This window comes from Rattus norvegicus, chromosome 10 (genome assembly GCF_036323735.1).
Source record: "Rattus norvegicus strain BN/NHsdMcwi chromosome 10, GRCr8, whole genome shotgun sequence".
Lineage (NCBI taxonomy): Eukaryota > Metazoa > Chordata > Mammalia > Rodentia > Muridae > Rattus > Rattus norvegicus.
In genome coordinates this window covers 99,444,556-99,458,504 of record NC_086028.1, presented here as the reverse complement: position 1 = coordinate 99,458,504, position 13,949 = coordinate 99,444,556, and the positions used below count along the sequence as shown (strand labels likewise).

The following is a 13,949-nucleotide window of genomic DNA, read 5'->3' as shown; positions in this document are numbered from 1 at the left end:
ATCACACTTACAGGGTTCAGAGTTAAGATTTCAATATCTCCTTTTTACATACACGTATTTTTATTTTATGTACATGGATATGTCTGTGTGTGTGCGCAGGAAGAAGTCATCAGATTTCCTGAGACTGGAGTTATAGATGGTTCTGAACTTCCATACCGGTGTGGAGAGTCAAACTCGAGTCCTCTGCAAGAGCGGCCAGTACTCTTGGCTGCTAAGCTGTCTCTGCAGCCCCCCCAGAAACTCTTTCATAGAGACACAAATCAACCAAGACATAGCATAAAGTAGCACACACATGAGCCCTGGGGACAAACATGGACATCTTGGGGTCTCCTTGGCCTTCCCTACTCATCTAGAGATTAAGCAGAGGACAAGAGGAGAGAGGAGAGACATGGCCTTGGAAGTAAATTCATTGCTTTCCCTCTTGCTGTGACAAAACTTCTCACAGTCACAACTTAAGAAGGACTCAGTGTAGCTCACAGTTCAGGGATTTCAGGGGACGCAGTGGCTGGCAGCTCTGTCTACGGTTGCGGTTTGGTGGAACCGTAGTGGAACGGGAAGCAAGGTATCCAGGCTAGAAGTGGGGCCGAGCTCTAAGCTCCTGTTGTGGTATAAGAAAGGTTCTCCATAGGCTCGCGCATTGGAACACTTGGTCCCCAGTTGGTGGTGCCATTTGGGGAGGTTATGGAACCTTTAGGAAGCGGAGCCTTGCTGGAGGAAGTGTGTCTCTCTGAACAAGCTTTGAAGTTATATGTCCAGGTCCCACTCTATCTCTCTGTCTTTCCGTCTCTGTCTCTCCATCTCTCTGTCTCTCCGTCTCTCCATTTCTCCGTCTCTCTGTCTCTCAGTCTCTTTATCTCTGTCTCTGTGTCTCTGTCTCTGTCTCTCTGTCTCTCAGTCTCTTTATCTCTGTCTCTGTCTCTGTGTCTCTGTCTCTGTGTCTCTCCGTCTCTGTTTCTCTGTCTCTCAGTCTCTTTATCTCTGTGTCTCTGTGTCTCTGTGTCTCTGTGACTCTCTTTCTCTCTCTGTGAGTGTGTGTGTGTGTGTGTACACATGTATGAAATGTGATCAGCCAGCTCCTACCACCATGCCAGCCTGTTGACATGTCTTCCCCATCAGGAGCAATTCTATCGAAATTCAACCAAATTCATCCTTTTCTCCATTGTCAGAGTACTTTATCAGTGCAACAGAAAAGAAACTCATTTGCACCCATCTTCCATGATGCACTTGTTCTACGCTAGATCCTACCCCCTAAAGGGTCTACAAACACAGCGCCACCTGTTGGGGGGCTGAGTGTTCAAATACACGAGCCCGAGGGGACATTTCACATTCAAAACCCTAGCAGGGAGACAGGTGCCAGTAAACAGGACGGTAAACTCAGTTGTGATGAACACAGCAGCTCGGGCAAAAGAGGACCCTAGGGGCTGGCAGGGAGATTTTCCAGAAAGGGCCCTGGAGGAAATGCTTTGGCTGCAAATACAGAGGTTCCAGGGTGAGGCGCAGCATCTGGAGAGGGGACCAGCTTTTGCCCGAAGCTGCCTGCTAGATAGGTGATTGTTCAAAGCCGGAGAATGTGCTGTTTGGGGCCTTCTACATCCTAGACATGGGGCTGGGTGCTTCCAGAGCCCTAAGGCTTAGCCCAGTCCTTACTTGCTGCCACCCATGATACGACACATGCTGGCTGCTGCCTGTATCCCCCTCCTCGTCCTGAGAGGATCCTCTCTGTATGTGCAAAGTCTCTACTTCCCCACAAGCCTATGTGGACCAGCAGGGGTGTGTAGGCAGACCCTGCAGCCTGGCCCAGCATCCGCTTCTCCCCATGTCTTGAAGATGGTACATTATTTGAGGTGCGACATAGAAAGAGACTCAGGAATACCTCTGTGGGTGTGTGATAGCGTGTATCTCATGCATGAGATTTCAGATGAGAGTGTGAAGGCCGTGAGTTCTTGTGGTCTGAAGCTAGAGACCCAAGAAAGATAGGTGTGTAAAACTCACGAGTATGAAGTCCTGAACTAGGGAAGTATGAAACCAGGGAGGCCACTCTTCTAAGAGTTCAAGGACCCCAGCTCCAAGAACTCTAGTGTCTGCAGCCAGAGGGAGGGATAGCCCAGTTCACAGCAGATGCAATACCTCCTTTCCCCACTGTTTGCTTCAGCTACAACCGTCCTCAGGGACAGGAGAATGCCTAGTCATGGTGGCCAGGGTAGTCCCCTTTACTCTGTCCTCCAGTTCAAATGTTGGTCTCTCCCTAACACATCCTCACAGACACCCAGACTCAATGGACGCCAGCTTGCTGTGTGCCATTTATCCTCAATGTCAATTTGTCCGGACTTGGGATCACCAAAGAGACACACCTCTGGGCCCTCTGGGTTTTTGCAAAGAGGTTTCGCTGAAGGGGTCAGATCGTCCCTGGGTGTGGGTGGCACCGTCTCACGGGTGGCCCAGGCTGAATAAGAAGGAGAGAGCAGCGGAGCTCTAGTCAGAGTCCACCCCTCTAATTTCTGACTGCAAAGAGCGTGACCAGCTGTCTCACATTCCTGCCGCTGTGCCTTCCCTGCCGTGATGCACTGTGCCCTCTCAGACTGTGAGCTAACATAAATCCATCCTCTCTTAGGGTTTATTTTTCCGAGTATTTGGTCACAGTAATGAGAAAAGTGACTAACCCTGGGTGTCCCTTTGCCTGGTCAGGTTGACTTGGACAATCAGCTGTCAGTGGCATGAGCTCCCTCCCACCCCCTCCACACTCCACCTCCTACCCCATCCCCCACCCCATCCATAGCAAACGTCATCCCCGCATCTTCCAGGGCTCAGGAAGAACCTGCTATGCTCATACCTCCCCCGCACTTCACCACTGTGTCTATCCAAATGTCCACCTGAGACCCTCTCTAGCCTCCCAAGGATTCTGGCAGACCTCGCTTCCTTGTCCCAGCCCGCCCACCATCTTGCCCTGCTCCTGTTTCTTTCCATGGATTCCTCATCAGCAGGTTGCTCCCACCCAGGCCAGGCTGCAGCATCCTTCCCCAGAGCCCACTGCAGAACACGGTTGTGGGTGTCGGGCTCTCACCTGAGACGTGTGAGGGAATTGCAACACGGGACCAAAACTGCTTAAAATAGAAGAGCGGAAATCATGGCTCTCAAATTGTCCCTCGGGTGCTCACCGTGACGTCAGCGTAAGACTCCCTGTGCTCCCTCCCCCACCTCTTTCCTCTCCTCCCTCATTCTCTATCCTTTCCTTCCCCTCCTCCCCACCCCATATCCCAACTCCATGAGCTAAGGCTTCCTGTGGGGCTGCTTTCAGTTCCGTGTGACTTTATCATCCAACACAGTTACTCCAGCTCTCAACACCTTTCCTTCCTGGGCTCCCCCTTTCATCATCGAAAGCCCCACTACAGGGCGGTAGGGAGATGACTCAGTGGTAGATAAGGGCACTGGAGCTGGCTTCAATCCTGGGGGCCCACTCCTGCAAGTTGTCCTCAGCCCTCGCACACATGCACACGTACACAAAGAAATGAATAAAAAGTATGATTTAATGTTTTAGAAGGCTTAGGGCGGGTTGGGGATTTGGCTCAGTGGTAGAGCGCTTGCCTAGCAAGCGCAAGACCCTGGGTTCGGTCCCCAGCTCCGAAAAAAAAAATAGAAAAAAATCTACACTAGAAGGCTCAGGGCAGGCTTCACACAAGCTGTCCTGCACCTTCATCCCAAGCCTCCCCCCCCCCCTTATATTACCACCTTCTGGATCCAGTTCTTAAGCTCGCTCAGAAAATCTTCTTCTGGGCATGATGTCTCATGTCTGTAACCCCAGCACTCAGAACTCTGAGTCCGGAGAATTACTGTTAGTTCTGGTAAGCCCTGAGCTGCAGAAAGATGTCTGAGAGCTAAGCATGATGGTGAATGCCTTTTATCCAGGCACTCTGAGGCAGAGGCAGGCAGATTTCTGTGAGTTCTGGGATAACCTGGGCTACCTGATCAGGCGCTGTGTCAAAAAGGAAAAAGAAAAGCTATCTGAAACAACAGCCCACTTTCCACCTTCATTCACAGTCCTCCAAGAACAGGCAAACTGTTCTTCAAAGTGAACCCCAGGGAGGAAGGGCTCTGAGTTCCTGTGTGCACATCCACTTGGGGGCCATATCCTCTACACACCGAGCTGCCCTGATACCCACGCCGTGGCCAGAACAAGTTAATTTCTGTCTCTGGGCCATCTTTCACCTGTGAACAGAGGCTCCTCTGAGCTGTGCCTCATACAGTGTTTCAGGGTTGGAGTGAATTGGTTGTACGTGTTGAGGCCTCAGGACACTGGTGTTTCTTGGAGGCATGGTGGCTATTGTGAGGTGTAAACTGCATGGTGCTGTGTGGTTACCGCTCCGCATGGGTCTGTGGCTCCCTGTAAATAGGAGAGCCCTCTTTCCCGAAGACCTTTTACAAAAACCAACACCCTGGGGGCTGGAAAGATAGTAAGAGTTCATATTGCTCTTTCAGGGGGACCCAAGTTTGAATCCTGGAACCCATGTCAGGCAGCTCACAACGACTTGTTGTGATCAGCTCCACCAGATCGCACACCCTCTCCTGGCCTCTGCAGGTACCCACTCTCATACGCACAAGCCTGCACTCAAGTGCACACACCTATAATAGATGATAATGATTAATAAGAACAAGAACAATTTTAAAAAACAAAAGCCGACGCTATCTCTCACTGACCAGGTCCCATACATCTTTGTCCAGAGTCTTAAATAGGCTGGAGACACATGCATTCACACGCACTCACCCACATGCATACATGTACTTACACAGGCAGGCACTACACACATGTGTGTGCACCGCATGCACACACACACACACACACACACACACACACACATGCACACACACACACACACTATGGTGCTTGCTACAAAATGCCCAAAACCCTATGAGAAAAAGACAGGAAACCTCACCCCCAGAGCCCAGTTGCCCAGCACTGACCTTGAAACATGTCAGTCTCGGTTGTTGATCAGCAAGTGTCAGGCACAGGGTTTCTGCTGGCCACCAGTGGACATGGTGACCCTCTAAACATGATCCGCATGAGAAAAAGAAGCCTAGGGAGAGCAGCAAGTGAACATGCGTGTGTGCACACATGTATGCCTGTGAGATGCTGGGCACCCTGACCATCTGTGTCTGTACACGATGGTATGTACGAATGTCTGCGGGTGTGCGGGAGTACATTCTGTGTGCCGCATGTGTGCTGTGTGTGTGCACGTGCACACACACCCTTCCTCCACGTGAGTGTCTGGCACACATCTCCAGGCGTCTGATTTATTAACCAGGACAATACAAGGAGAGCTCGCCTATTATTTCTGGTGTCCGCATCAATTCCTGACAGCTTCGTGGAATTGAAATATCTTATTTAACGTGAGTAAGAATCATTTTAAATATCAACTGTGACACCCAAGGACTCCAACCAGAAAGGGCATTGTGTGCTCCACCAAGCGCTGAAAGGACGCAGCTCTCGTTAGGCAATTATTTGCTAGCTTTCTTGTCTCTTGTCTCTTAAAAATCCAATTATCTGTGGCGGAACCTCCCCCCCATGGCTATGCTGGTCATTCTCCCCCCCCAACCCTCCTCTTCATCTAGGAAAAGTAGACTGAGGGGCGGGGTCCCGCTGAGTTAAAATCAGGGACACAGTCTTACAAACATCGGGAGAGCAGTGCATTCTTGATGTGGCTTCCTGCCCAGGCCAAAACCTCTTCCCTTCATCCTTCTGCCTCCCATCTCCCTTGGGTCAGCTAACTGAGAAAAAGCAAAGGCCCCTCTGTCCAGAAGAGTGCCCACACTCCGCAGCTGTGACCAAGCCCAAGGCAGCTCTGGGTGGGGCGGAGGAAAGATCTCTAAACAACCACAAAGCAGGAGGCCGGTTTGCCTGATCATAAAGGAGACGCTGCGGATGTCTGAATTTGCTCTCATATTCGTAAAGAAGTTTCAAACACATATTTGAGAAGCTCCTCACTGGGAGCTTCTCTACCTGTGGATTACAGGTCCTCAGTGATTGGCAGCTGAGGGGTAAAGAGCGTGGCACCACCTACTATATGTTGTCTGTTTCGTTCTTTGAGTTTTGACTTATGTGGAAAAACTCTTAGAACAAACTAAACGAACCTTTGAAAAGACTGGAGCTGGTGAATCTATGTGTCAGAGTCAGACTCAGGCTCCTCTTCCTTAAGAATCAAAGGAAAGGGACTAGGCTAAGGGTTTAGAAGCAGGCAAGGAAGTCCGTGCTCTCCCGGTGCTTGAAACAAGGACCATATCATACCCTCTTCTTAGTCCTCCCCTCTGAGCCTTCCCATGTCCGTTCAGAACCTTCCACCGGTGCTCCTTACATTCACTCTCTCATTCAACAGGCTTTTGTGCAGAAGCTGCCCTGTGCCTGGAGATGCTCACATGCGCTCCCACTTTACAGATTGGGAGGTTGAGGAGCGAGAGCTTCCGTAACTCCTGCAAACAAACAGAAGTGAAAGTCTAGCCTGCAGCTCCCCTGCAGGAGAGTCCCACACTGTTCTCACTCACCACACTTCCTCTTGGTGTGGCAGGGGCTGTCGGGAGCTGTTCATTCGTGACAGTCCATCCATGATTGCTCCCAATGGACCTGGCTGACTCTTCTGGTTCCTTGCTGGCCAAGTGGCCACAGGTAGATGGAGTAGACAGACCTGTGGTCCGTGTGTGTGTGTGTGTGTGTGTGTGTGTGTGTGTGTGTGTGTGTGTGTGTGTGTCCTGGCAGCCATAGCAGGGGACATGGTGACAATAACGAATATGATTATTGTCATTACTGGGGCTTCTTATAGTGTGTGCTGAGTTTGCAAACCAAGACACTAGCTAACCGACTCCCTCCCATCCCAGGCGGGGTGTCAAGGGCTGCATTCTGCTGCTGTGAATAGGGCTCCCCTGGTAGAGAGGCAGTGAGTAGAAGTGTTACTTTAAATAACAGTACCTGCAAGGCTGAAATAGGTCTCCCCGGCTGGAGGCTGGAGCAGTAGCATACAGGCAGTCAGCGGGAAGAAGGCAGCAGGAGTGACTGAGACAGGGCTACACCCGCACTGCACTGCCGGGCCAGGGAGCACACTTACCCTTCACGACAGAAGACTCAAGGGCACCCCCCAAAGGTCAGGACCAGACCAACAACCTGAGCCCTTCCTCATGATCCCAGGTGGGACCTGGGACTGTCTGGATAAAGAGAACATGGACGTCAGTCTTCCACAGACATTGGGTTTCATTAAAGTTTAAATTTCACCACACACCACTGACATTGGCAAACAAATTCAGCTTGAATGAGTCCCTGGTGCCTGTTTTGTAATGTGTACTTAAATTCCACGCACAAAGTAGCACTTTTTAAATTTTATCTGTAAAATAAAAGCGACCTGTGTATACGATAAAGATGACTCCCGTGGCATAGAGAAACATACAATCAAGGAAGTACCCATGCCCCTCTCCCAATTTCAGTCCTGGATTCTTCTCCCAAGAGAGAAATAATAAACTGCTGATATAACATCCCAAAAATATCTGTGCACCTGTGTGTGTGCATGTGTGTGCGTGTGCATGTGTGCATGTGTGCGTGTGTGTGCATGTGTGTGCATGTGCATGTGTGTGTGCATGTGCATGTATGCATGTGTGCATGTATACATGTGTGTGTGCATGTGCATGTGCATGTCTGCATGTGTGTGCATGTGTGCATGTGTGTGCATGTGTGTGCATGTGCGAGTGTATGTGCGTGTGCATGTGTGTGTGAGTGTGCATGTCTGCATGTGTGTGTGCATGTGTGCATGTGTGTGTGCATGTCTGCATGTGTGTGTGTGTGTGCAGGCAATCACACATGCACATACAAATGAAAATTAGTGTATACCTATACACGCAAATATATATACATATATGTATGTATGTGTATGTATATATGTGTATATACATATATATATGTGTGTGTGTGTGTGTCTATATATATACTGTTTCAATTTACCCAAATGAAATAATGTCCCAACATGTACGATTTTTTTTTTAACTTGGGAATAGGGAACCGATCTGTTTTTCCTGGTTCAGTTTGCATAATTTAACCATTAAAGATCTGATAACATTTCACCAGACAGCAATACCCAGGGACACATTATATCCTTGCTCAGAACTGTCAGCTCTGAGGTTGTTAGCCCCACATGCAACCTTGTACTTGTATTTTGATTCATGTAACTCTCCCATCTCCCTGCTTTGATTTTCTTCCCTCGATCTGGGTGTCTTGGAGACTTTTCTATTTCATCCCACACAGGTGTTCTTCTCTCGCTCAGGAACCCAACATCATTTATTGATCTAATTCAGGTTTGATGGACATGTCTGTTGCTTCCTTTTTCTCTTTGTTTATCTCTGCTATCACAAGCAGTGACACAGCGAACATCCTTGTACATTTTTTTTTCTGTCTCACTGTTGCAAGCGTAACTAAAGAGCCACCTCCAGGGAGTGCACATTCTTGTCAAAGAATCTACATGTTTTGATTGCCATAGATCTTTGCCCCAAAGAATGGATCAATTCCCAGTGCCGCCAACAACCTACAGGCATGTGTTCTCTTTCCCTTCCCCTCCTCTCCCCCTCCCTCTTCCCCTCCCCCTCTCTCCTTTCCCTTCCCCTCCCCTCCCACTTCTCTTTCCTTCCCCTCTCCCCTCCCCCTCTCTCCTCCTACCCCCTCCCCCTTCTCCTTCCCCTCCTCTTCCCCTCCCCCCACTTCATTCTTGTGTTTTGGCAATCTGACATGCAAATCGGTCTTGCTTTGATTTGATTCTTTTCATTGTCTTAGAAGCCAAGGAGTTTCATGAACTTCTCAGCCATTTCTCATTATTTTCCTTCCCCTGGTGTCTTTTTTAACAGTATCAGATCCCACTCTTCCCCTTTTATTTATTATCATTGTGTGCGGGATATGCATCTGCACGGACACACATGTGGGAACAGAGTCCTCCCCTTCTACCTTTACTTGGATTCTGGAGACTGGACACAGGTCCTCAGGTCCCACCAGGGGAAGGTGCTAGGCCTTTGTATTTATTTCTCTCTCTCTCCAGCACTTGATAATATCATTATTTTCTGTTTTATATTATTTTCTGCTTTGGTTGGTTGGTTTTAATGATCTGGGCAAATTTTAAAAGCTGATAGTCTTGTGTAGATCCACATTTTTAAAGTGCTACTTGTCCATGATACTCAAAAGTCAGGAACTGCTGGGTAAGATGCTTACAGCCACAGATGATGCCATCATTGGGAAGGTAATGATGATGGTGACATTGTAGTGTTGGGGGAGGAGAAGATAGCAATTGTGATGATGTCAACGGAGATGATGATGATCATGGTGGTGGTAGTGATGATGATGATAGTGATATCATAATGGTGGTGATGGTAGTGATGATGTCATAACGGCAATGATGGTGGTAGTGTCATTATGGTGATGATGGTGGTGGTGATGTCATAACAGTGATGATGGTGGTGATGTCATAACAGTGATGATGGTTGTGGTGATGTCATAACAGTGATGATGGTGGTGATGTCATAACAGTGATGATGGTTGTGATGTCTTAACAGTGATGGTGATGGTGATAATAGTAATGTGGTGATAGCAATGGGATGACAATGATGGAGAAGATGGTGATCACCATAATAATAGGTTAACAATAGAAATAATAATGATGGGGTACTGATTACGGAAACGGTGGTTGCAGTAGAGATGTTGGTACTGATAGTGGTAATGATGGTGATGATGAGGATAGAGATGGCAAGGATGTAATGGTGCCAATAGTGGTGAAGTGTTTATGATAACAGTGACAGCAATGGTGAGGAGAAGTGATGGTGATGGTAATAATCACAATGGTGGTGATGGTTATGGTGATGGTGGCATTGACAATGATGATGGAGATGATGGTGATGGAGGTGACTGTGATGACAGTGAAAATGTGGTGGTGATGGTGGTGATTATGGTAGTGGTGAATGATGATGATAATGGTGACAGTGATATTGGTGATGGTTATAACCCTAGAGGTAGTGATGATGGTGACTGTGGTGGTGGTGGTGGCGATGGTGGTGGTGATGGTGGTAGTGATGATGTTGGTGGTGGTGGTGGTGATGGTGATGGTGGTGATTGTGGTGGTGACAGTGGTGGTGGTGGTGGTAATGGTAGTTATGATGATGCAGTGATAGTGGTGATGATGCCAGTGGTGACGGTGACAGTTCTGATGGTGACAGGCGTGATGGTGACAGTGGTGATGGTGCTGATAATGGTAGCTGTGACAATGCCTGAGACACAAAGAAAGATGAGTCAGAAGTAGAAGGGAAATTGGCTCCAAGATCCAGCCCAGCAAACCAGCAGTTAGATGGGTTTGAGGGAAGAGGATGGCCCCTAAGGGATATGGTCCCGTCTGTAACTGCTTCCTTTCTAGCCCACTTAGAGACCTCCAACAGATGTCAGATGCAGACTGGGTTCAGACTCTGACTCTTATAAAATTGGCAACTCCTAGGAGTGAGCTACCACATCCCAGTCTTGGCCTACCCTGGAAATAGATGGTTTTGAAATTGTTCATCAAGGTAGCTGGACAAACTCAAGGACCCTGAGAACTGGAAGAAGATAAGGATCCTAAGTCCTCTTTCTTCTGAGAACAATGCAAAAGGAAATCTCTCAGGGCTGCCATTCCCATCAACACCGGAGAGTCCCCGGGTGCCTAGTGCTTCACCATTAGGAGCCCCTTCCCTGTCCCGCAGCCGTCCTGACTCTCTGTAAAGCAAGTTTGCCACATGCCTGCTCTCCAGCCACCTGCCCACCAGTGTCAGCTCTGTGGTTCTGAGGGTGACAAGTGCCTGAGGCGCTGACTGAGGGTTTGGCACTGAGTCAGGAATATGGGTGAGAGCCAAGTCCTCTGGCTCAGGAGGCTCTGTCCCCAGCTCCACTGTGCAGCACTGTACGTAGCGTAAGGGAAGAGCTGAGGGAGAACACTTGGGGAGATGTGTAAATTTTCCTGCTTCTCTCACCTGTCTCTTCTGATTAATACTTACAACACAACTCTGCACCTGGCCAAAAACCAAATGTTCCTGTCTTTCTCAATGAGTCATAAGCGGGAGGGGACAACAGCCTCTAACAGAGAAGCCTAGGAGGCGTGGCCATGGGCAGGGAGGCGTGACCATTGGGAGGGAGGCGTGGCTGTTGGCAGGGAGGCGTGGCTATGGGCATGGAGACGTGGCCATAGGTAGAATCAAAGACTTTAAACTGAATCCTACACAGCTGATGAGCAAAGCCCTCTGGCCTGTGGGACGGACCAAATCTTATTGATAAAGACCTTGCTGGAATCCCAGGACACTGCCCAAGAGCTTCCTCTAATCATTGAGAATATGGTGACCCCATGACCTTTGAGCCCAAGCCCAACTTGACCTCTACACCTCTGAAAACCCCTACCTTACTTAATTGGCTATCTCATCTGTCCCCCAGGTACATGATTACCAGCCTGGACCGCACCCACGCTGGCTTCTACCGTTGCATCGTGCGTAACCGGATGGGGGCCCTGCTACAGCGGCAGACTGAGGTCCAGGTGGCTTGTGAGTACAATGGGGGACCAGGACAATACCCTTGCTTTCTCCCACTGCTGTAAGTCAACGGAGCTCTTCCTACACGGCCAGGCCAATCCTTTTTTTTTTTTTTTTTTTTTTTCGGAGCTGGGGACCAAACCCAGGGCCTAGCGCTTGCTAGGTAAGCGCTCTACCACTGACCTAAATCCCCAACCCCTGGGCCAATCCTTTTTGTTACACCTGGTAGAACCAAGGCCCCTAGAGAGCATGGGAGCTCCATAATGCCATATAGCGTTTCTCTGTGGCAAGGCCGGATAGTCAAGCACTCCCTGGCGCTGTGTATCAGAAAAGCATGACCTGACTCTGTCATCCTCTAGCTCATTCAGTGGGAGCAACGGTAGCCTTGACTTTAGTGCCCTCCAGATTGAGTTTCCATTACCTTCAAGAGGTACTGGGAGATGTCTCAAGACGCCTCACCCTATGAGAGGGGCAGGGAATGATGTAGTGGGGCTCACAGAAGTACCAAGGGGGCAGAGGGTCATCACTAAGCCCTCAGTGGTTGACCTCTTCTACCTGGCACCGTCAAAGCCCAGAGAGGTTTTCTGAGATAAGGAGGGAGGACAGTGTGAGAAATCTAGGTCCCCCCCCAGAGATCACTACCACCCAGCCAGCGCTCAGCATCCCTTCCTCAGACCTGATGCTTCCTGAAGGACCTGCTTCTTACTGCAAAGAGGACACACTGAGGGCTCTTTTAAGCTGGTCAATGACACATTGGTGGTCAGAGAGGTCTGGGGAAGCTTCATGAGTGCTGGAGTTTTACCAGAAAAGCCACCTACCTCTGAAAAGTAACAGCGAGTGGATAACGGAGAGAGGTCACTGTGGGAGAGAAGTCGAGGGTGGAAAGCGCTCAGAAAACCTCGTTGTGCTGTCAACGAGTGTGTGTGATAATTAGAGAAAGCAGCCATAATCGAAAGTGGAGGACAGGCCAGTCCATAAGGCAGCATTAAAGGCAACTCCATTGACACCCTAGAAGCAAAGCCTGAATCTCAACACTGATTTCAGGAAGCCGACAGCACAGGATGGAGGAGGCCACAAGGCATCTTCCTTTAACACCAGGCAAACCCATCTTGTGACATTTTGACATAATATTGTCATCTGTAAAATTCACTCTCAAAAACCATGCATTCAAATTATAAAAGAAACACACACACACACACACACACACACACACACACACACACCACACACACACACACACACCTCATGCTTGAAGTATGATTCTGACTTTATGTTGGCCACACTATCCTACGACACATGCAGCCCATGGACTATGAGTTAGACACACTAACTTCTCATCATGTCCCAGAGTCCTGTGGGCAGATGGAGCTGGGAAACCTCCAGAGAGAGGCTGCATGCCCATGCGCACGTGAGTGTACGCACATGTTCCAATGTATTCATAAAGGTCGATCTGCCTTTTGGTTCATGTGTGTAAGGAGAATGACTATGTCTGTGTGCCAGCATGCGCACGTATACATGTGCCTCGACATGGCAGTACACATGTTTATGCAGGCATGTGTCCTCGCATTGCATAGATTTGTGTGTGTAAATGTGTGCACAGGTATATCTATGACTGTGTAGCCTGGGCTCACAGGTGTCAGTGTGCATGCATCTGCAGGTATACGTAGATCTGGCCTGGCCTGCTTTCTCATCTGATTGCAGGAGAGAACACGCTCTCCCAGCTTTCTCTGTCAGTCAACCTGTGTCTGTCTGTCTGTCCATCCATCCATCCGTCTGTCTGTCTCTATGTGTCTCCTTGCACTGGGACACCATTCTGAGAGCGAGGGGTACCTGGTGTTTTTTCCAACCCCCTCCCTTGTCTACTGTGCCCACCTGGGGGCAGCAGGGGCAGGAGAGAAACTGGGTCCTGTGACCTCAGGCAGCTTGCTCCCAGTGGTTTTTATAGGGATCCTAGAACTAACACACCCCACCCCAGCTCCCGCCCTCCCTAGAGAGGGCTGGTGACTTGTGTTCTAATGAGAAATTAATAAGGCAGCTGTCTAACAACTGATGCTAATGGCAAAGTCGTTTCTTTTTTTAAAAAAAAGATTCTTTACGTGTTTTTAATTACAGCAATTAGGGCAAGTCAATAAAACATCTCCCTGACCCAGCCCCCTCCCTGGCCCCACTCAGAATCTCTTCTTTGTAGTTTTAAAGCTGCCATAAATTCCTGCCACGGAGCAGTAGAATGAATGGCCAGGAGGTTGGAAAGTTCTTCAGACTCAGGATTCCCTGAGCTTTTACCACATTCAGGGCCTCTCTGCTCCCCTCACCTGCCCTCTTCCCCTTCCCTAGACCTTGCCGACACAATGGAACTTGCCATCCCGTCTCATCCCATCCCACAATGCCAAGCTCAACCA

General features: G+C 49.2%; 1 protein-coding gene across 2 annotated transcripts in view; it reads left to right on the top strand.

The window, feature by feature from the left end:
- Window positions 1–13,949, top strand: part of Sdk2 (sidekick cell adhesion molecule 2) — a 277,637-nt gene that overhangs the window by 143,179 nt on the left and 120,509 nt on the right. For both annotated transcript variants that reach the window (NM_001413325.1, XM_006247693.5), the window contains 1 exon segment: window positions 11,456–11,562. In NM_001413325.1, the coding sequence (NP_001400254.1) occupies window positions 11,456–11,562 (107 nt within the window).